Genomic DNA, 23,944 nt, shown 5'->3' on the forward strand with positions numbered 1-23,944 from the left:
AAGCAAAAAAGGAAAACTCAGCTGATCGACCGACAAGTCTTCCCCTGCAGAAAATGTGGCAGAAACGGCCATGCCAAATAAGGCTCCTGAACCACATCAGATGATGTTTGACGGTGCAAGGCAGCCAAGTGAGCTTTAAGAATGCTACCGTTCCTCTGGTTGCATTGATCTTTATCAAACTGCAGGAAGATACACAGGTTGGCTTTGTATCTTACGGTGTAGGAAAATTGCCTTGCCTTTGCGCTCTAATCTTCGATGTAGAGGATATTGGAATACAATTGGACATGCCTCAGCAAGATTATAGTTAAGAAAAACATAAGCACCACTTGTCTTTGCTGCAACCCCAAACCCTAAGACTTGAAACAATATTTAAGTATTGATTCTGGTCAGCAAGAGGGGAACTGCTAGAAATACCACAAAGAATAACTGGAGGGCCCCTTGAATAATAAAGCTGGACTTTCTGGTTATGGAGTGGTATTTCAAATGCATGTATGATAGTTTTTAAAAAAAAAAATTTAGAGTACCCAATTCATTTTTTCCAATTAACGGGCAATTTAGCATGGCCAATCCACCTAGCCTGCACATCTTTGGGTTGTGGGGGCGAAACCCACGCAAACACGGGGAGAATGTGCAAACTCCACATGGGCAGTGACCCAGAGCCGGGATCGAACCTGGGACCTCGGTGCCATGAGAGTGCAGTGCTAACCCATTGCGCCACCATGCTACCCGCATGTATGATAGTTGAGTAGAAAATATAAATAAGGAACATTGCATTAATTACAAGAAAAGAGATTACCAGTTCAAATTAGTAAAATCAAATTATAACAGATGCCAAGAGTTATTCACACAAAGTGAGCAGCATATGAAATGGGCTTCCCAATCAAGTCGTAGAAGTGCAAACTCCGGAATTAGTTACTGATGATTAAATTGGAAATCATCTTCGGTGGGTGAGTTAAATGTGTTTTCTTATCTGTAATTATTTTGTGCAAAATGGTTAAAAAAGTTTATGAATTGCTTATCTCACAGCCTGCAAGTGATCCCTAGCCATATTATTTATTGCCTGTAATCCATGCTTGGCATTCAAATTTATCACAAAATATTAGTCAACAAAAAATTAAAATGTCTGGCTGTAAAAGCACATACTTTTATTACTTACTTGAGGTTTAAGATTTCAATGGTCTGTTTGTTGAGGCCTACGCATTCACTGCCCACCTGCCAAAATTCAACCAGCCCAGCAATGAGCCTGGGATTTTTGAGCACTAATTTGCATTGGTTTTTATCCACTGTAATTGCTTTTTTAAATGTAAAAAGCAAGATAGTGGTAGAGTCATAAATACAACACAGTCAATAATAAATCCGGCTGGGAATTCAGGAGAAACCTCTGTGTAGTCAGATTGTGTAACTCGAGTAGTTAAGACTCTTTGGAAGAGAGCTAGATAAATCCACGAGGGCAAAAGGAACACAAGGATATGTTAATGGGGTTGGACAAAGAAGAATAGGAGACGATGTTCCCCTTCATTTTTTTTTTCTTTGTCCGCAGCCTATTTGTCCTGGATTGCAGTGCATCTTGTAGTTTAGAGGGAACTATCAGAGCAGACGTTTTTTTAAAAAGCTTAAAACATTGGTATATATCAGTTGGACAAAATGCATGAGTCTGTACTGTAAATATTATTATGGTATCATTTTTAAAAATGGAGTTGGTGCGTAATAGTTTCTGTTTTCATGCTGTTGCTTTTTTGATTTCTATTCCACTGGCCTCTGGCATTATGAGCTCCATTTTGCTGGACATTACTACAGAGCTGTATTTTATGCTGGACTGCTATTCGATCACCTAAATGACTGACTGACTGGTTTATATAGAACAGTACAGCACAGAACAGGCCCTTCGACCCTCGATGTTGTGCCGAGCAATGATCACCCTACTCAAACCCACGTATCCACCCTATACCCGTAACCCAACAAACCCCCCACTTAACCTGACTTTTTTTTAGGACACTACGGGCAATTTATCATGGCCAATCCACCTAACCCGCACATCTTTGGACTGTGGGAGGAAACCGGAGCACCCCGGAGGAAACCCACGCACACAGGGGGAGGACGTGCAGACTCCACACAGACAGTGACCCAGCCGGGAATCGAACCTGAGACCCTGGAGCTGTGAAGCATTCATGCTAACCACCATGCTACCGTGCTGCCCACACGGTTTGTGTGGCATCATTCTCTGCTGCTCCACTGGGAAAGCTCCAGTCTGCCGTTATGATCTTTTGTCCTGCACTGGATCCTGCTGAATGATTTCCATGTTGCTTCCTATGGCTTCAGACATCTTTGTTGGACTAGGTTGAAGAAGCTGTTTAAGGCTATTGGATTCTTGTCGTGCAGTTCCATTGGTCATCCCTTTCCTCTACCTCCAGGTTGTTGCTGCTGTCAACCCCACCGTCCATACTGTATTTATCCTCCAATCTGTTGACTGGTCCATACCTTTTGGCAGCTCTGGTTAACCTCACATTTTGCTCTCCATCAACTGGACAACCTCTACCAGTATTGTAGCAGCTCCTTTTACAGATTTGTGGGCCTACAGACTTCTGACATTGGATGTATGTTGGAAGATACTCATTTTCACCCAGTGTAATCTACAAGTGGATTTCATCAAACCACAACAATTTAATCTTTTGGATGTGTTTCCCTATTTCTGTCTGATCTGACTGCCACATTTCGCACCTATTTTAGCCCTGCCTGTATAGCCCAGAATTCCCTTTTTGTCTGTGCTTGCTTTGATCCCATTTTTGATCTAAGCCATTTGGTTGTTTCCTTTTTTTACTTGAGCCTGTCACTTCTTCTCTCCCTATCCATTGGTTTAGACTTGAACAATTATTTTTGATGAGCTGTCACATTTCCATCCATAAAAGTGCATCATGGAATGCACCAACAAAATAGCATACAGCTGAAAAATGGCTGTTTTTTATGTACAGTGTATGATGCATCTCTAACCAAAAGTTCATCTGTTCCTCAGACTCTAGCTGGATCCTGTGGGAAGTTTGCTCCTTTTGAAATCAAAGAACACATGGTCCTTGCTCCAACAAGCCGGATATGCTTAGATCAAGAAGTTATTGAGCAGTTGGATGAGCTGCTGGAAAGTCAGAACTTTAACTCGAATTACATTAAAGAGTTACACAACCAGAAGCCAAGAACATCGGGTCCTACAAGTCCTAGAATAAGCATTACAGAAGACAGTTCATGCAGGTAAAGATAAAGCTGCATACTTTCAGAATTTCCATTCCCTTCGTTATAAATTGGTGGTGTGAAAGATGGAGATAAATAGATTACAATTGTAAGTCTCCTCTCCTTCCCATGCTTGCCTGCATTTATCCACCTTTTTAATGGCTATGGCCATCTGTTTTTAATGTTTTCTGAAACTGAACACTGAAAACGCTAATTCTAATCACTCAGTCTTAACCCCTTCAACGTATAATTGCTTTTTGTTAAAATGTCCAGGAGGAGTAGAACATTTAACCCTTCTGCACTTCCATTCAGAAGGATCATGATTGAGCTTTGCCTCAATCATTTACGCACCTTTGCTTCCTATTATTTAATGTCTGGATAAAATAACAAACCAAAAATTACCAATTTCAATCTTGCCCAAGCATCCGCGCCCAAAGATGTGTAGGTTAGGTGGATTGGCCATGATAAATTGCCCTTAATGTTGGGTGGGGTTACTGGGTTATGGGGATAGGGTGGAGGTGTTGACCTTGGGTAGGGTGCTCTTTCCAAGAGCTGGTGCAGACTCGATGGGCCGAATGGCCTCCTGCACTGTAAATTCTATGATCCACAGTCCTTTGGGAAATGGGTTCAAGATTTAAAGTACAGTGTGGGAAAAGTTCTTTCTAAATTTGCTTCTAATTTTAAGATTGTCGTCTTGTTCTGAAACTACCCGTCAGAGGAAATGGATTCACTCGCGAATCTATCATTTTATACCCTAATTTGATTGATCCTCGCGCTAATATACTGAATTTCACCTGTCACTCTTGCTCATTCCCACCGTTTCAGTTTCTTTCTACTTGGTACTTCGCGTTATTTACTATGCCGCAATTTTAAAACCTGTTAATTTGGACACCGCTACTTCTTTCTTAATCCTTTTATGCCAACTGAATCTTCTATTTCCTTTCTTCTATCCAGTTTTGAATCCCTATCCAGTTTTGAATCCTATTTGCTTCTCCAGTACCTTGACAGAAGCTTTCTGAACACTTGTATACATGTTTTACCTCCACCTAACATATTCACAGCCAGGGACCTGGGTCCGATTCCCGGCTTGGGTCACTATGCAGAGTCTGCACGTTCTCCCCGTATCTCATAGAATTTACAGTGCAGAAGGAGGCCATTCGGCCCATCGAGTCTGTACCGGCTCCTGGAAAGAGCACCCTACCCAAGGTCAACACCTCCACCCTATCCCCATAACCCAGTAACCCCACCCAACGCTAAGGGCAATTTTGGACACTAAGGGCAATTTATCATGGCCAATCCACCTAACCTATACATCTTTGGACGTGGATTGGAGGTAATCCTCTAATTGGAGGTAAGCTATGTTCCACCATTTCAAATTAATGCAAATTTTATCCCTTTGTTTTTCTAGCAGTGATGTGATTGTGATAGACACTAATGTAAATAGCGGAAATGTTGATCGGAAAAAGTCTTGCAGAATGAAGCTGTTGCAGTTTTGTGAAAATCATCGTCCTGCCTACTGGGGTACTTGGCAGAAGAAGAGTACAAAGGTGAACCCTCGGAATCCTTTAGCTAAAGATGAGGTAAGACATTTGGTGCAGACATTATTGGTGGGTGGGGAAGGGGGAGGGAGAGGCTCTGACTAAGATAAATCTGGGATTTCTCCAGAAATCACCAACATTTCAGTATTTTTTTTAAATGAAGTTAGAGTACCCAATTTTCTTTCCAATTAAGGGGCAATTTAGCGTCCACCTACTCTGCACATCTTTGGGTTATGGGGGTGAGACCCACGCAGATACAGGGGAAAACGTTTCGGTATAAAATGTAATGCCAGTCCCAGTTATAGTTATAGCAAAGGAGAATTTGTGTACTAAGCATACTCCCTTCCAGGTGGAATTCAAAAACCGCCTTTACTGGCAGTGGTTAAGGGTATTGATGACAAATTGTCATATTTTTCTGCAGGATGAATACGAGAGGTAGCCTTTTATCCTTTAAACCATAAGAATAGTGCATGTTGTACGATCCCATTTCTACACGTCTTGTGGGTTTAAGAGCTGTGATATCAAAGGTGTCACTTGCTCTGTCAGTTGTGGTACCTTGGGATGAAGAACAATTAAAATTAGGAGGAAAGGGTAAGTGGGGAAATGCTTCACTTAGTTGCAGATTTCCTAGCCAGTGATATGACTTTTTGCGCTCAGGTATGTCATCACTTTTTTTTTCTTCAGAGGGTGCACCCTTTGAGTGTGCATTTGAGTTGAGTGCTATTAATAAAATTGAGCTTTATATGAAAGGAAATGAGTGTTCAGTTGACATTAAATGGGAGGTAATTTGAGCAGTAAGTTCCCCTCCTTTAATTTAGTGGCAAAATTACTGGAAAAATGCAATATGAAGAAGGTAATTGTAATTTTTTTTTGTTTGTAAGATACATGGTACTGATGTCCTGGAGCTGTTGCTAGTTACACTGATCTATCTACCTCTATTTTCATGTAAAGCAATGTTTTGCTCCCTGACATCATTCTATGATAGATTGCATGGAGCGAATTGTTCACTTAATTATTTACATATTTTTCCAAAATTCAGGTTGAACTTTTTCCCACCTTACTAACCTACTGTTTAAATTTTAATTTGTCCCTACAGCAATTGTTGGATTATGAGGTGGATAGTGATGACGAGTGGGAAGAGGAGGAGCCTGGTGAATCTCTCTCCCATAGTGAAGGAGTTAGTACAAATGTTTTATTCTAATTTTAAAATTTAGTATTTCACTGTTTCGGGAATGTTTAGCGAAACAGTTTTTCAGTTGCTCTTGTCGGTGATGAAATGTATTTATTTGATTTGCATGAGCTTTCCCAGTTGAAATTGGAAGTATACAGAAATATGCAGTTCATTTGGCTCGCCTCCATGTTTTAAAAAAAAAACATGAAACCAGATGCTATTTCACATCCCACCATTTCTTCGTTAACTCGTTATTTTATGTAGGAGGTGACGTGCATTCTTTGCTTCGGCTGTTGTTAATATGATTCACTGATTAGAAGCAACAGTCCATAAAACCAGTGACTACACCTTGAAAATCGGTTATTCGGCTGAGAAATACTTTGCTATGCCATCAAGGTGTGCAAGATGATATAAATATATATTACACACGTGCACTATATAACCATTTTAATATTTTTATACCTGGCATCTAATTGCATGTCTGTTCCAAATCTTTAACATCAATTGCCAGTTGAATATATGATACATTTTATATGTTACAATTGAAGAGAAAAGGGTTGTTCTGCTGCAACTGCTGGAGAACAAAACAACTGAGTCTTGCTCTATAGGATCTTAGCCCACCTTTATCTCGGTACAGACTTGAGTTGTGCATTTTGACCATTTTCCTTTGCCTGCAATGATTGGAATGCACAACATTAATGTCTCTGCAACATTACATAACAAATGCCATGGATTTGATTTTTCATTGCTATAGAAAAACATGATGTTTGGAAATCTAATTTCTAATCTAGGACAAGTAACCCAGTAAACTAGTACTATGAAAATCTAACCTTTTTCTGGATCTTCCTGTTTAGGATGATGATGATGAGGCAGATGATGAAGATGATGATGATGGATTTTTCGTTCCTCATGGCTATCTGTCTGAAGGAGAAGGCGCAAGTGATGAAGTAAGGATTCACAGTTGAGGCAGTGGACTTGTGGTTAGCCACATCTTCAAGCTATAGTAACAAAATTTGCTTGACCACCCGAGTTCCTTTTTTCATGAGCATTCCTGTAGTACGAAACCAAGCAGATCATGAAAGTGGGCTCAATTCCTTGTCTCCACTGAGATTCCTGATCGAGGTTGGACCAGCAGCTGGATTTAATCACCTGGGTTTGGGATAGGATAGGAAAAGTTAATCGTAGCAACTGCTGGATGAGGAGAAGATTAGAAATGAGTTTGCCTTTACAGTCAAATTGCCTGCCAATATCTACATACTTGTGTAAATCGGCCATTCAAATTATGTTATTGGGCATTGTCTGGGAGTACTGAGATGTTTCTGCCTAGCACCCCTTCATTGCAAGGGGGATGGAATGTGAAAGTTTTGCTACAGCTGTATAGGGCATTGGTGAGACCTCATCTAATAGTTGTGTCCTGTTTTTGTCCTTCAGATGGGACGTACTTGTATTGGAGTGTCCCTTTAAGAAAGGTTTTGTCTTGTCACATGGCTTGAGTGATATTGTGTGGGCAGAGCTGGGCTGTGGCTCTTGAGAGTTTTTACTTTCACTGAGTTTTGGACTGGCTTTGAACTGCACAGGTTGAAAGAAGTGTTTCTCGATCTCCATTTTAGAAGCTGTTTCCAGACTACTAGGTAACTTGAAATAGATAATTGCTTTCTGGAAGGAATTCGAACCTGCTGTTTGAAAAGGGGAACAGAAATCACTAACAAGTCTTATACCAGTAAGAATGCCGTATGCTTGGCCACACCTTTGAAAAGGGGTTTCTGGTTTTATTTGGGTTTTGTTATTGAATTGGAACAGTTAAGGGGGAATTCATTAAGGGTTAGAAATAGATTACTGTAGCTGTGTAGGGCTCGTTGCAGTTGATAATTCTTACTGTGTGTATTTATCCAAATGTTGACTCAATTCTTAGAATAAAGCTTGTTTTTTTCATTAAAAGCACTAAGAAATCTGTTGAATATCACCTGAAAGGCAGGCTCTTGTGCTCATCATAACCAAAATCAATAAACAGTTATAGGTCAGGTGAACTCCAAAATACGAAAACGAAATGAAATGAAAATCGCTTATTGTCACGTGTAGGCTTCAATGAAGTTACTGTGAAAAGCCCCTAGTCGCCATATTCCAGCGCCTGTCCGGGGAGGTTGATATGGGAATATGCGGTAATATACTTTGCTGTTTTCTAAACCCTGGCCCATAACAGGAGGCAGATCAAGCCTGACTCTGGAGATGAAGGTATTGTCTTATGAGAAAAGATTGGGCTTATACTCATTGGAGTTTACAAGAATGAGAGGTGATCTAATTGAAACAATACATGGGTTCTAAAGGTGTTTGACTGGGTAGTTGCTAAGGGGGCACAGTTTGAAACTAAGGGGTCATCCATTTAAGGTGGAGATGAGAAATCTCTTATGAGTTGTTTGTCTTTGGAACTCTTGCCACTGAGAGCAGTGGTGGCTCGGTCATTGAATATATCCCAGGCTCCGTTCAATTTTTGATCTACAAGTGAGTTGAGGGTTATGCAAGGCTGGCAGGTCAGTGGACTTTCGGCCACAGTCAAATTGGTCCTGATTTTAATGACTGACAGAGCAAGCTCAATGGGTTAAATGGCCTACTCCTATATCTTATCCTTTGGCCATCGGAGATCAGGGAAATAACTCGCGCATGCAGATATGAGATCATCAATTCTAGTTAGATACCGCCTCCTTTTGGGGGGGGGAAAGAGGGAGGGGAGGGAATGTGGCTATTCTGAGTTGAATTTGTGCTTCATTTAAGGGCGGAAATCCTGAAAAGCAGAAAATTCGTCAGAAGATGAAAGCAAAAGAATGGGATGAGCTGATGAAAGGGAAGAAATTCCAGGTGCTGCAGCCAGCCCTGATTGGATGTTTTTGGGAAAACGAGAGTGATGTTTTGCAGAGCTCAGCCATGAGGATACTTCAGCAATTTTCAGTTTGCCTGTTTGATCACCATTTGGAAGATGAGCAGCTACACAATGGAATACACAATGGGAAGTTAAAAGAGGAACAAAGTAAGAGCATTTCTTGAGTGTCACAGCTTGAATTTGAAAAGCAAAACATTTCAGTTGAAACTGGCAATTCTAGAACGTTGTTCCCTGCACGTTACAATATTTTCTTAAGGAGCTAATCTTAATGAAGTGCCTGTAGTCCGTGGAAGAAAATGCCTTTTGTGTTCGCTTCAGAATATCTGAAATGTACAATGCTTTACAAAGGCATGCTCTTTCAAAGGCAGAACATGCTGTTATTCAGGTGCTCTATTTTAATGCTTTTTATCAGAAGTTTTTTGTGGGGATTGATAATTTGGAGAATGGAGGCCATATGAATATAAAATAGGTGCTTAACATTTGTTTGCTGCGAATAAGGTCCAATATCAATCAAAGCATTGCACCATTTCTGTACAGCAGAGCTGAAAGCCTGACGTAAGTTTCAAGTTTGCAGTGGCCTCTGTTTACATAGCTTTGCAATTAAATCACAAATTGATTTATCTGAGCTGAGAGGTATGAAAACTAACCTACAGTGTCCCTGAGCTAGGAAGGAGGAAAGCAATCTGGGTTCCCTTTCATGGTGACTACCGTGATTCTGAGACGGGGGAAACAACTGAATGCTGTTGGAAACTGTCTCTCGACTCGGCTTCCCAATGACGAATGGCTGCTTGGGGAAGGTATCCTTTGTGTCTGTGAAGAGCGACACACTCCTTCAGAATTGCAGTGGATGGACCTCTTTGTTAAAAAATTTGGATGTATTTCCTAACTTTGTCTGTATTTAAGTTTAATTTATTTTATAGGCAAAAAGTCCCACAGCCTACTAAAATATAAATGACTAGGTGATCTGTTTGTAGTGGTGTTTCTTTGAAGGGTAAGACTTGGCCAGGACGGCAAGAGAAACGGCCCTGCTCCTCAGATAGGATCTTTTTATGTTCAGCTAAACACGCATGTGAAACCTTGGCTTAACAACTTATCCAAAACACAGCATCTCCAAAAACGCACAACTGTCTGTCTACACGAGTTATCAGTCTAGGTTTGCTATTCATTTAAGTGCAGTAGAGTTTGAATCTGCAGCCTTCTGACTTTAGTTCAAACGGCAGTATTCTTGCCCGGCCAATATTTATTGAGGCTCAAATCCAACTTTGGGTACAGCAGCAAAATACGGCAGATGTTGAAAATCTGAAATAAAAAGATAAAATGCAGGTCAGACAGCATCTGTGGGGGGGAAACCTGAGTTGACGGTTCAGGTCAAGACGACCTTCTGATGAAAAATCACCTTGACCTGAAATGTTAACTGTTTCTCTCCACATATATAACCCATGGTCTGCTGAGCATTTTCATCTTTGGGTGTGCGTTTTACATAGAAGATCCAAACTTTTCCCCACTTAAAAAAAATACTTGTATTGTGTAACACTGACTTAATGTATTTAGATCATGTGGTCCTTGTCCATGCTTGTCAGAATTCAGTGGAGTTTTGAGCGCGTGTAGATAATTACGAAATGTGTGTTTTCTCCTCGACAGTATTAATAAGCCTGCTTCCACTTCTTCATGGAAATGTGAATGGCAGAAAGGCCATAATCAAGGAATTTCAGGAGTGGTACAAACAGAAACCTTCTACAAACGTCCAGGCACTCCCCCCTACTGATTCCACAAGTCCCCTCGGCTCCGATGCCTCTAGACCAGAGACTCTGTCAGTGGATGAGTACTTGACCATTCCGTCCAAGGCAAAATTGCAACGACTTATTTCAGAAAATGGGGTATATGAGAAAAGAACAACTTTCAGACTGAAGTGTTGGTATGTACATGAAGAGGTACTGAAAAAATTTAGGATGGAAAACCTTCCTGTTCCTGGACAGTGGAATTACCTCACGCAAGTCCAATCTACAGCCAAGGAGGAGAGTGCCACTGCAGCAGGAAGTGGACAGAATGCTCCCAGTTTGGGAAAGAACACAGGGCAATGTGTAACTGGTTCAGGCAAGAAGAAAGCTGCTGGAAGTATGTCGATCAAAAGGTTCATGCACAAGTTTGTAGATGCTGATGGTCAGGTAAGATTTTGTCTCAAGTGAATTACGTTAAATGTTGGCCCATGTATTCTTCCTATTCTTTCCCCAGTACTCTGCACTTTATGGTGAATAATAATTATATCGCATTCTTCAGGAAAACTCAAGTACTTGATCTTGAGAACAAAACAGTGGATGCTAATGGTGAGGGATAATGGAGGAGGTTAGTATAGATCAAGAACACCAAAAAATAGTATTTTTGAGGAGGTTTTTTTTAAAGACAGATTAAAGACAGGTGATGGAGTAGAATTGAACAAGCACCAGTTAATGTTGAAGTGGGAAAATAAGTTCATGCCTGTCGGGTAGATGGAGTAACAATGTTGTGAGGGGCATTGAGTTAGATGAAGACATGGAGGGATGTGTAAACCTCACTAGGGTGACGGGATACTGATTTTGTTTGCATTGGAATGAGTGGTTAAAGCTGGAGCTAGATTTAAAAAAAAAAAAAAATTTTTTTTTAAAGAGTACCCAATTATTTTTTCCAATTAAGGAGAAATTTAGTGTGGCCAATCCACCTAATCTGCACATGTTTGGGTTGTGGGGGTGAAACCCATGCAAACACGGGGAGAATGTGCAAACTCCACACGGACAGTGACCCAGGATTGAACCCTGGTCCTCAACGCTGTTGGCAGCAGTGCTAACTTTGGATCTCTATTCTCTCAAGTTGCCACCCACCTAATCTTTCACCTCTTCTTGGAGATGCTCCAATCTAGTTTCTTATTTCCACAACTCGCACTGCAGGAATAGATGATATCCTGGGTAATGATGACTGGCTCATTCTCCTCATTCTCTAGCAGTCATCAACCGTCAATGTTCCAGTGTTTCCTCCAATTCACCTCTGCAGCACTATTTCGTGGTTTCGTTCCTTACGCACCAATGACTCCAACGGCTTCCCCTTTGTCCACAATGACTTCCAGTATTCTTTCGGTCCACTTCACCATGGATGACTTAAGAAAAATGCGCTAATGTGCCGCCCAGTAAGGTGGAGCTAGATAGTAATGTTGGGCAAACAGCCTCCAGCTGTTAAATACACAGACAACAATTTGATACACGGACAAGGATTTCAATGAGGCAAGCAGGAGTGTGGTTGCAGCCTTGTATCGAGGTTCAAGCCGAGCTCAAAGTTATGTCCATTCCATAACCTTCTAAAGTGGCATCCAGGAAGGTTCACGGAATCAAATCAGAAGCACATAGATGCTGATAGGAACTTTGATATTGTCAATGAAACCAGGGGCCATTTTAGTCCGTTCGAATGGTATAACAGTTTCTACATCAACGTTTCTAGATCAACAGAAGGGGCAGAAAGGTAGAAATGGTGTCAGCATACAAGTGAAAATAAATCCCATTTTTCTGAAGTCATTCATGGTGAAGTGGACCAAAAGAATACTGGAAGTCATTGTGGACAAAGGGGAAGCCGTTGGAGTCATTGGTGCGTAAGGAACGGAACCAGGAAATAGTGCTGCAGAGGTGAATTGGAGAAAATACTGGAACATTGACGGTTGATGACTGCTCGAGAATGAGGAGAATGAGCCAGTCATCATTACCCAGGATATCATCTATTCATGCAGTGCTAGTTGTGGAAAGAGGAAACTAGATTGGAGCATCTCCAAGAAGAGGTGAAAAATTAGGTGGGTGGCAACTTGAGAAAAAAGAGATCCAAAATTGGATTCTGGTTGGAGAGCATTGTTGCCTCATGAGTCAAATCGTTAGGTTGAGGGATGATTCAGAAACTCCAGTGAGTGAGCGAAGAATGGCTGAGAACTTAATTGGAAGAGGGAAAAATTGAGACTTGGGACGTTCACTGTGGGTGGCTTTGATATTTGACACAATGTCGTGAGCATACTGGCCAAAACTTGTTGCCACCTTCATTTGATTAACATAGAAACATCAAGAATAGCAACAGGAGAAGGCCATTTGACCTTTCAAACCTGCTCCTCCATTCATTATGATCATAACTGATCATCCAACTCGATAGCCTAATCCCACCTCTTTCTCCTCCTCCTCCCCCCACCCCCAAAAAACATATCCTTTGCCCCCCTTCACCCTAAATGCTTTTTCTAACTGCATCTTGAAAACTAATGTTTTGGCTTCAACTACTTCCTGTGGTAATGAATTCCACAAGCTCACCACTCTGGGTGAAGAAATTTATCTTCATCTCAGTCCTAAATGGCCTACTCCTGGTTATGGGCACTCACAGCATTGGAAAAAATCCTTCTTGCATCTACCCTGTCTAGTCCTATTAGAAATTCAATGAGTTCTCTCTCCTTTCGCACCCAACCCCCAGTTCTTCTGAACTCCCAACAAATACAATCAATCTCTCCTCATGCGCCCATCCTGCCATCCCAGGAATCAGTCTTGGTAAACCTTCTCTACTCCCTCTAGAGCAAGAACATCCTTCCTCAGATAAGGAGGCCAAAACTGCACACAGCATTCCAGGTGTGGCCTCACTAAGGCCCAGTGTAATTGCAGAAAGACATCCGTGCTCCTGTACTCTAATCCCCCCCTCAATGAAGGCCAGCAAACCATTTGTCGTCACGTGCTGCATTTGCATGCTTACCTTCAGCGACTGGTGTATTAGGAAACCCAAGCATCATTGCACATTCCCTTTCATAAGAGAAGGCCATTCGGGTAATCTGCCTTCTCGTTTTTGCTACCAAAGTGAATAACCTCGCATCAATCAAATTATACTGCATTTGACCACGCTCAACTTGTCCAAAACACATTGAAACACCTTTCCATCCTCCTCGCAACTCGCCCTCCCACCTAACTTTGTGACTTCTACAAATTTGGAGACATTACATTTTGTCCCCTCACCTAAATCAATATATATTGTGAATAGTTGGAGTCCCAATACTGATCCCTGCGGTACCCCACAAGTCACTGCCTGTCAATTTGAAAAAGACCCATTTATTCCTCCTTTGTGTTCTGTCTTCAACCAGTTGTTTATCCATCTCATTACATTACCCCCTAATCCCATGTGCTATCATTTTACACACTAATCTCTTATGTGGACCTCTGTCAAAACCCTCAAAAGTCCAAATAACCCACATCCACTGGCCCTCCCTCATCAAATCTACTAGTTACATCCTTTAAGAATTCCAATAGATTTGTCAAACATGATTTCCCTTTCGTTAATCCAATTTCTGTCCAATCCTGCCACTTTTCCAGTGCTCTGCTATAAAATCTTTGATTTCTAAGACTTTTCCCATCACCAACATCCACCTTATCCATCATTCCTGTTTTCTCTCTATCTGTTTTAAATAGGGGAGTTACATTAGCTACTCTCCAATCTGTAAGAACTGTTCAAAGTTGTTAGAAACCTTGAAAACAGTCGTTAGAATCTTAGGCAGCGCAGTGGTTGACACTGCTGCCTCAGCATCGAGGACTCTGGATCGATCCCGGGTCACTGTCTGTGTGGAGTTTGCACATTCTCCCCGTGTCTACGTGGGTCTCGCCCCCCACCACCCAAAGATGTGCAGGGTAGGTGTATTGGCTATGCTAAATTGCTCCTTAATTGGAAAAAAATAATTGGGTACTTTAAATTTATTTTTAAAAACGAGAAGAAAATCTTTTTTCAAAAGAATCCTGGAAGATCACCACCACCACCAACAATTCATCCACTATTTCTGGAGCCACCTCCTTAAGTACTCTAGGATGTAGAATATCAGGCGCTGGGAATTTATAGGTCTTCAATCCCATCAATTTCCCCAACTTCCACCATTTCTCTACTAATATTCAGTTCTTCCCCCTCTCTGACCCCTTTGTTCCCCAACATTTCTGTAACCTCATTTGTGAAGAGAGATGTGTTTACTTGGTCAGCCATTGCTTACTTCCCCATTGTAATAATATCTTTATTAGTGTCACAAGTAGGCTTGCTTGTTACTTTGCAGTTGCAGTTTTGGCCTCCTTATCTGAGGAAGGATGTTCTTGCTCTCGAGGGAGTATAGAACAGGCTTGACACCTGTTCGGGTACACTGAGGGAGAAATCAGAATGTCCAATTCACTGAACAAGCATGTCTTTCAGGACTTGTGGGAGGAAACCGGAGCACTGAGGAAGCCCACAGAGACACTGGGACAATGTGCAGTCTCCGCACAGACATTGACCAAAGCCGGGAATCAAACCCGGGACCCTCCCCTGGCAAAATACTACCTGATATTGTGAGAAAAGGGCAAAATGTGCAGTACTCTTAACAGGAGCCACCTCAGCCAAGCCTTCCCCCTACATTAAGCCACTGAAGTCGCCTCTAGTCCACATTTATTAATTGACTTCAATACAGTCCCCTGTTTCTCACTGAGGGACCTATATTTGTATCACTAATCTTTTCTCTTCGCAACTTCTACTCCGTTTTTACGTTCCCTGCAAGATTACTCTCGTAATCTTTCCTCCTCCGCAATAAATCCATTGGTCCTCTGATGGATTTTAAACAGCTCCCAATCCACAAACCTGTTGTTTTTCTTGTTTTCTTGACCAATTTATATGCTTCTACCTTGGATCTAATACACCTCCTATTTTCCCTTGTAAGCCATCAATTGGCCCCCTGTCCAGTTGTACTGGTTGCACCTTACTCAAAACCAGTAAAAAGCCCCACACAACTACACTCCCCCCTCTCTCCAATCTCTTCAGCCACGTATTCATCCACTATATCCTATTTCTACTCTGAATAGCATGTGGCACTAGAACATAGAACATTACAGCGCAGTACAGTCCCTTCGGCCCTTGATGTTGCGTCGACCTGAGAAACCACTCTAAAGCCCATCTGCACTATTCCTTTATCATCCATATGTCTATCCAATTACCATTTGAATGCCCTTAGTGTTGGCGAGTCCACTACTGTTGCAGGCAGGACATTCCACGCCCATACTACTTTCTGAGTAAAGAACCTACCTCTGACATCTGTCCTGTGTCTATCTCCCCTCAATTTAAAGCTATGTCCCCTCGTACTAGACATCACCATCGAGGAAAAAGGCTCTCGCTGTCGACCCTATCTAATCCTCTGATCATCTTGTATGCCTCAATTAAGTCACCTCTTAACCTTCTTCTCTCTAACGAAAACAGCCTCCAGTCCCTCAGCCTTCCCTCATAAGATCTTCCCTCCATGCCAGGCAACATTCTGGTAAATCTCCTCTGCACCCTTTCCAATGCTTCCACATCCTTCCTATAATGTGGCGACCAGAATTGCACGCAATACTCCAAATGCGGCCGCACCAGAGTTTTGTACAGCTGCAACATGGCATCATGGCTCTGAAACTCAATCCCTCAACCAATAAAAGTTAACACACCGTACGCCTTCTTAACAACCCTCTCAACCTGGGTACAACTTTCAAGGATCTATGTACATGGACACCGAGATCTCTGCTCATCCACACTACCAAGAATCTTACCATTAGCCCAGTACTCTGTCTTCCTGTTATTCCTTCCAAAATGAATCACCTCACACTTTCTGCATTAAACTCCATTTGCCACCTCTCAGCCCAGCTCTGCAGCTTATCTATGTCCCTCTGTAACCTGCAACATCCACACTGTCTACAACTCCACCGACTTTAGTGTCGTCTGCAAATTTATTCGCCGATCCTTCTCCGCCCTCCTCCAGGTCATTTATAAAAACGACAAACAGCAGTGGCCTGAAAACAGATCCTTGCGGTACACCACTTGTAACTGGACTCCAGTCTGAACATTTCCCATCAACCACCACCCTTTGTCTTCTTCCAGCTAGCCAATTTTTGATCCAAACTGCTAAATCACCCTGAATCCCATGCCTCTGTATTTTCTGCAATAGCTTACCGTGGGGAACCTTATCAAATGCTTTACTGAAATCATATACACCACATCAACTGCTTTACCCTCATCCACCTGTTTGGTCACCTTCTCAAAGAACTCAATAAGGTTTGTGAGGCATGACCTACCCTTCACAAAACCGTGTTGACTATCTAATCAAATTATTCCTTTCCAGATGATTATACATCCTATCTCTTAGAAACCTTTCCAAGACTTTGCCCACAACAGAAGTAAGGCTCACTGGTCTATAGTTAGATAAGTCCCAGGGGACTTATCTATTTTCACTCTTTCCAGAATCGCTACACCTCCTCCTTGTGAACCTCAAGCCCTTCTAGTCTAGTAGCCTGTATCTCAGTATTCTCCTCGACAACATTGTCTTTTTCCTGCGTGAATACTGACGAAAAATATTCATTTAGCACCCCTCCTATCTCTTCGGACTCCACGCACAACTTCCCACTACTGTCCTTGACTGGCCCTACTCTTACCCTAGTCATTGTTTTATTCCTGACATATCTATAGAAAGCTTTGGGGTTATCCTTGATCCTACCTGCCAAAGACTTCTCATGTCCCCTCCTGGCTCTTCTTAGCTCTCTCTTTAGGTCCTTCCTCGCTAACTTGTAACTCTGAAGTGCCCTAACTGAACCTTCACGTCTCATCTTTACATAAGCCTCCTTCTTCCTCTTGTCAAGTGTTTCAACTACTTTAGTAAACCACGGTTCCCTCGCTCGACCACTTCCTCCCTGCCTGACAGGTACATACTTATCATGGACACACAGTAGCTGTTCCTTGAACAAGCTCCACGTTTCCATTGTGCCCATCCCCTGCAATTTCCCTCCCCATCCAATGCATCCTACGTCTTGCCTCATCGCATCATAATTGCTTTTCCCCCCCAGATAAAACTCTTGCCCTGCGGTATATACCAATCCTTTTCCATCACTAAAGTAAACATAACCGAGTTGTGATCACTATCACCAAAGTGCTCACCTACCTCCAAATCTAACACCTGTCCTGGTTCATTACCCAGTACCAAATCCAATATGGCCTCTCCTCTCGTTGGCCTATCTACATACTGTGTCAGGAAACGCTCCTGCACACATTGGACAAAAACGGACCCATCTAAAGTACTCGAACTATAGCGTTTCCAGTCAATATTTGGAAAGTTAAAGTCCCCCATAACAACTACCCTGTAATTTTCGCTCCTGTCTAGAATCATCTTTGCAATCCTTTCCTCTACATCTCTGAAACTTTTCGGAGGCCTATAGAAAATCCCTAACAGGGTGACCTCCTTATTCCGGAAGCTCCTGGCATTGAAGTAGACACACTTTTTAAACCACCTTCCTGCCTGCTGGTACACTCCTGCAACTTTGAAACCTTATTCATGACCTCGCTACTCTCAACCTCCTGTATACTGGAGCTACAATTCAGGTTCCCAGTCCCCTGCTGAACTAGTTTAAACCCTCCCGAAGAGCATTAGCAAATTCCCCCCCCCCCCCCCCCCCAAAGGATATTGGTACCTCTCTGGTCCAGGTGTAGACCATCCTGTCTGTAGAGGTCCCACCTACCCCAGAATGAGCCCCAATTATCCAGGAATCTGAAACCCTCCCTCCTGCACCATCCCTGTAGCCACGTGTTCAACTGCGCTCTCTCCCTATTCCTTGTCTCGCTAGCACGTGGCACGGGTAACAACCCAGAGACAACAGCTCTGTTTGTTCTAGCTCTGTTTCCACCCATGCTCCCTGAATTCCTGCCTTACATCCCTATCCCTTTTCCTACCTATGTGGACCAGGACTTGGGGCTGCCCCCCCTCAAGGATCCCGAAAACACAATCCGAGACATCGCGGACCCTGGCACCTGGGAGGCAACACACCAACCGCGAGTCTCTCTCGTTCCACAGAATCTCCCTATCTATCCCCCTAACAATGGAGTCTCCAATGACTAATGTTCTACTCCTTTCCCCCCTTCCCTTCTGAGCAACAGGGACAGACTCTATGCCAGAGACCTGTACCCCATGGCTTACCCCTGGTAAGGTGTGTCTCTTTCTCCCCCCCCCCCCCCCCCCCCCCCCAAACAGTATCCAAAGCGGTATACTTGCTACTAAGGGGAACAACCACAGGGGATCCCTGTACTGACTGCTTCCTCCCAGCCACTCACTGTCACTCATCTATCTTTATTCTTCAGAGTAACTACATCCCTGAAGCTTCTATCTATGACCACCTCTGCCTCCCGAATGATCCGAAGTTCATCCAGCTCCAGTTCCCTAACATGGTTTCTGAGGAGCTGGAGATGGGTGCACTTCCCACAGATGAAATCAGCAAGGACACTGACGGCGTCCCTCACTTCAAACATTCTGCAGGAGGAACATTGCACTGCCTTCCCAGCCATCCCCTCTAGATAAAACAAGAAAAAGAAAGAGCTTACCTGATATTCACTCAACCCCTTGGGTTAGAGGAGGTGGAAGGGTGGGGGACACTGCATGTGTAGTGTCTTGGGTTTAGCAACCACCCAACTTGTATACAGGTACTAACAAATCTTCCCAGAAATCCCCACGGCCGACTTCCTGCAGCTCTAAAGGTAAGTTTTTAAAGACTTAAACTTAACTTCCCGACAGGCCCCTGGACTCTGCTCCCGCCGAAAATCTGGAAGCCACTTCTCCTGTAAGGTTTTTTAAAGACTTAAACTTAACTTCCCGACAGGCCCCTGGACACTGCTCCTGCCGAAAATCTGAAGGCCACTGAAGGCTGAGAGTAAGCCTGAGATCACTACATTTTGAGGTCTGACTTCTCAACTTCCTAACTTCCTATATTCTGCTTTAAGGACCTCCTCCCATTTTTTCTTATAAATCTGATTTGTACCATTTTGTACTACAACTACTGACTGTGTAACCACTCCAATATCCTTGACCCTAGCATCAGGGAGGCAACATACCTTCTCGTTTGCAGCCACAGAAATGACTATCTAGTTTCCTTTCAATTGAATCCTCCAGAACTTGCATCTCCACACTTTCTACTCTTCCCCTCTGGAATGTATTTGGCTGTTGTGCACCTCAATAGTATCCAAAGTGGTATATCTGTTTTGCACAGGAATGGCCGCAGGATATTTCTGCACTGCTTGCTTAACTCTCTTGCTGTGGCAGGTGGTCATCCATTCCCTTCCTGCCTGTGGGGTCTGAGCTTACTGTGTAATTACCTCTACGTGACATCCATGACACTCTCTGCCTCGCAGATGCTGCCCAGTGTCCCCAGCTGCTGCTCTGGCTCTGAAACCTGTGCTTCCAGGAGCTGTCTGCACACATACAGGAAATGTTCCTGGCTTCCCAAATGGAGCAAGCCATGGCTTTGGGCTCTCGTGCTGTGACTTGCAAACGGTTGGAAGATGTTTGATATCAGATTATATCCAATTGTCTAGCCTCCTCTTTTCTGGTCCTTGTTACTACCAATTATAGCCCTTTATAGATTCTAAACTGCTGAAGTATTTTCAAACTGATATAAATGGTAAAGCCATTCCACCTTCCCCACTCGGCTCTCTGCCTTGTGGCCTCAACTGCAGCAGCAGGGCAAACCTCTTCCTGCTCTGCACCAAATTCCCACTCTGTCGAATTCCCGATAACCCCACACGCTCTGGATGCGGGATCTCCCACTGCTCATGCGCAAAGCTCTGTGCTTTGAGACCCCTTGCTTAAATAGAGCTGAGATGACACACACACCAGTTAAACTTCAAACGTATGTAATCACTTATTGATAGTACTGTTGGATGACCACTGGAAACTGTAACCTTGAGACTAGAATGTGAGCCAATCTTGAGAGCATACTGCCAGTTGGCCACCCACTATGCAGTGGTCTCGTGTTTGCCTTTGGGTTGGGTGGCACAGGATTTAGCACTGCTGCCTCACAGCTCCAGGGTCCCGGGTTCAATTCCAGCCTCGGGTGACTGTCTGTATGGAGTATGCAGTTTCTCCCCATGTCTGTGTGGAATTCCTCTGGGTGCTCCGGTTTCCACCCACAGTCCAAAGATGTGCAGGTTAGGTAGATTGGTTGTGCTAAATTGCCCCTTGTCCAAAAGGTTAGGTGGGGTGACTGAGTTAGGGTGGAGGCATTGGCTTAAGTGGGGTTCTCTTTCCAGGGGCTGCTGAAGACTCGACGGTCCGAATGGCCTCCTGCAATGTAAATTCTATGGTGATGAAGCTGGAGCCATGGGGCCACAGAACAAGGCTCCTCATTGATGATGTCTTGGTGCAGCCCAGCAGAAAATGTCTACTAATTAAAGTTGATGGGGTAGAGTGTTTTGTGTGCACTTTTTTTGTGTTCTCCCCTTCACCAATTTTAGAAAGGTAGAATTAGATGGTGCCAGCATAAAAGTGGAAACTAATCACATTTTCTGACGTTACCCATAATGAAGAGGACCAAATTTCTGCTCAAACTCTTTATTGGTGAATGCCAAGATCAATTGTATTGGATTAACATTTTGAAATGTAATTTTTTTAAATGTAGTGAAAAATATTAGTTGATATTGGGTGCTATTTGATGTGGTTTTCCTCCTCTTGGGAGGAACCTGATTTTTTTAAAAAATAATTTTTATTGAAATTTTTTGAAAAATGTATAACAAAACAATAATAAAAACAATAATAAACACCCCCCCCGGACCCGTAACAACACATATCACGAACCCCCCCCCCCCCCCCCCCCCCCAAACCCAATGAACAACAAAATAAATTAAATTAACTTAATGCCCCCCTGAAAACCCTCCCCTCCCCCCAGGTTGCTGCTGACCTAGTTCCCTATTGTTGAGCCAGAAAGTTGAGGAAAGGCTGCCACCGCCTAAAGAACCCTTGTACCGACCCCCTCAGTGCGAATTTAACCTTCTCCAGCTTAATGAATCCCGCCACGTCATTGATCCAGGCCTCCACGCCCGGGGGCCCCGCATCCCTCCACTGCAACAAGATCCTCCGCCGGGCCACCAGGGACGCAAAGGCCAAAACACCGGCCCCTTTCGCCTCCTGCACTCCCAGCCCCACCGCAACCCTAAATATCGCGAGTCCCCGACCCCGGACCCCACCACCCCCGACACCGACCTCGCCACCCCCTGCCAGAACTCCCCCAGCGCTGGGCATGCCTAAAACATATGGGCATGGTTCGCTGGGCTCCCTGAACACCCAACGCACCCGTCCTCGCCCCCAAAAAACCCACCCATCCTCGTCCCAGACATATGAGCCCCGTGCAGCACCCTGAACTGGATGAGGCCAAGCCCCGCACATGAAGAGGAGGAGTTCACCCTCTCCAGGGCGTTCGCCCATGTCCCCTCAATCTGCTCCCCCAGCTCCGCTTCCCACCTAGCCTTCAGCTCCTCTACGACACCTCCTGCATCACCTGGTAGATGTCAGACACCTTCCTATCCCTTCCCCCCGCAGGGGCAGCAAAGGGAACCCCTCCACCTGCCGCCTAGCAAACGCCTTGACCTGAAGGTACCTGAACATATTCCCCGGGGGGGAGCTCAAACTTCTCCAGCTCACCCAGGCTCGCAAACCTCCCGTCAATGAACAGGTCTCCCAACTTCCTTATGCCCGCCCTGTTCCACCCCAGGAACCCGCCATCAATGTTCCCTGGGACAAACCAGTGGTTCCCCCGCAGCGGGGCCTCCACCGAGCCCCCCACATCCCCCCCCCCCCCCCCCCCCCCCCCGGTGTCGCCTCCACTGCCCCCAAATCTTGAGGGTAGCCGCCACCACCGGGCTCGTAGTGTACCTCGTTGGAGGGAGCGGCAACGGCGCCGTTACCAGTGCCTTCAGGTTCGTGCCTCCACAGGACGCCATCTCCATCCGTTTCCGTGCTGCCCCCTCTCCATCCATTACCCACTTGCGTACCATCGAGACACTAGCCACCCAATAGCACCCAGAGAGGTTGGGCAGCGCAATCCCCCTCCATCCCCGCCCCGCTCCAAGAAGACCCTCCCCACCCTCGGAGTCCCATGTGCCCAAACAAATCCCGCGATGCTACTGCTCACCCTCCCAAAAAGGCCCTCGGAACAAAAATGGGGAGGCACTGGAACAAAAACAAAAACCTCGGGAGCACCGCCATGTCAACGGACCGCACTCTACCCGCCAACGACAGCGGCAGCACGTCCCACTCCCTAAACTCCTCCTCCATCTGCCCACAACCCAGTAAAATCAAGCTTATGTAAAGTCCCCCATCTCCCAGCCACCTGAACCCCCAGGCACCCAAAACTCTTCACCGCCCTTTTTCAGCGGGCCTAATCCCCTCCTCACGATCCCCCGGGCGCACAACAAACAGCTCGCTCCTGCCCAGGTTCAACTTGTAGCCTGAGAAACTCTCAAACTCAGCAAGAATCTCCATCACCTCCGGCATTCCCCCCACCGGGTCCGCCACACACAGCAGCAAGTCATCTGCATAAAGCGACACTCTGTGCTCCTCCCCACCCCGCACCAGACCCCTCCACCTCTCCGAGCGCCATGGCCAGAGGCCCAACCGCCAACGCAAAAAGCCAGGGGGACAGGGGGCACCCCTGCCCCGCCCCACGGCAGAGCCCGAAGCACTCTGACCTCCCACCATTTGCCGCTACACTCGCCATCGGGGCCCTGGACAGCAACCCCACCCATTTAATAAACCCCTCCCCAAACCCGAACCCCCCAACACCTCCCACAAGTACCCCCACCAAAGGCCCCCTCCGCATCCAACGCCACCACAATCTCCGCCCCCCCCCTGCCACCGGCATCATTATCACATTTAGCAGCCTCCGCACGCTAGCGTCCAGCTGCCCCCCCCCCCCCCCCCCCCCCCACAAAACCCGCCTGATCCCCATGCATCACCCCCGGCACACAGTCCTCCACTCCAGCGGCCAAGATCTTCGCCAGCAACCGAGCGTCCACATTCAAAAGTGAAATTAGCCTATATGATCCACACCGCAAGGGGTCCCTATCTCGCCCCAGGACCAGGGAAATCAGCGCCCGCGACACCATCGGGGGCAAAACTCCCCCCTCCCATACCCCGCCAAAGGTCTCAACCAGCAGGGGGCCCAACAGGTCCGCATATCCTTAATAAAATTCAACCGGGAACCCATCCGGTCCCGGCGCCCTCCCCAACCGCACGTGGCCAATCCCTCCAACCAGCTCCTCCACCTCGATCGGCGCCCCCAGTCACTCCACCCGCCCCTCCGCACCCCCGGAAACGAGGAA

The 23,944-nt window shown here is 44.9% G+C and overlaps 1 protein-coding gene across 3 annotated transcripts in view; it reads left to right on the forward strand.

Moving 5' to 3' along the window:
- chaf1a (chromatin assembly factor 1, subunit A (p150)) overlaps positions 1-23,944 on the forward strand; it is a 64,493-nt gene that overhangs the window by 36,679 nt on the left and 3,870 nt on the right. For 2 of the 3 annotated variants that reach the window (XM_038777227.1, XM_038777228.1), the window contains exons 8-13: positions 3,011-3,240; positions 4,628-4,799; positions 5,854-5,934; positions 6,783-6,875; positions 8,698-8,950; positions 10,445-10,968. In XM_038777227.1, the coding sequence (XP_038633155.1) occupies positions 3,011-3,240; positions 4,628-4,799; positions 5,854-5,934; positions 6,783-6,875; positions 8,698-8,950; positions 10,445-10,968 (1,353 nt within the window). The remainder of the gene's footprint in view (positions 1-3,010; positions 3,241-4,627; positions 4,800-5,853; positions 5,935-6,782; positions 6,876-8,697; positions 8,951-10,444; positions 10,969-23,944) is intronic. The other variant, XM_038777229.1, reaches the window with a different exon arrangement.

This window comes from Scyliorhinus canicula, chromosome 18 (assembly GCF_902713615.1).
Source record: "Scyliorhinus canicula chromosome 18, sScyCan1.1, whole genome shotgun sequence".
Lineage (NCBI taxonomy): Eukaryota > Metazoa > Chordata > Chondrichthyes > Carcharhiniformes > Scyliorhinidae > Scyliorhinus > Scyliorhinus canicula.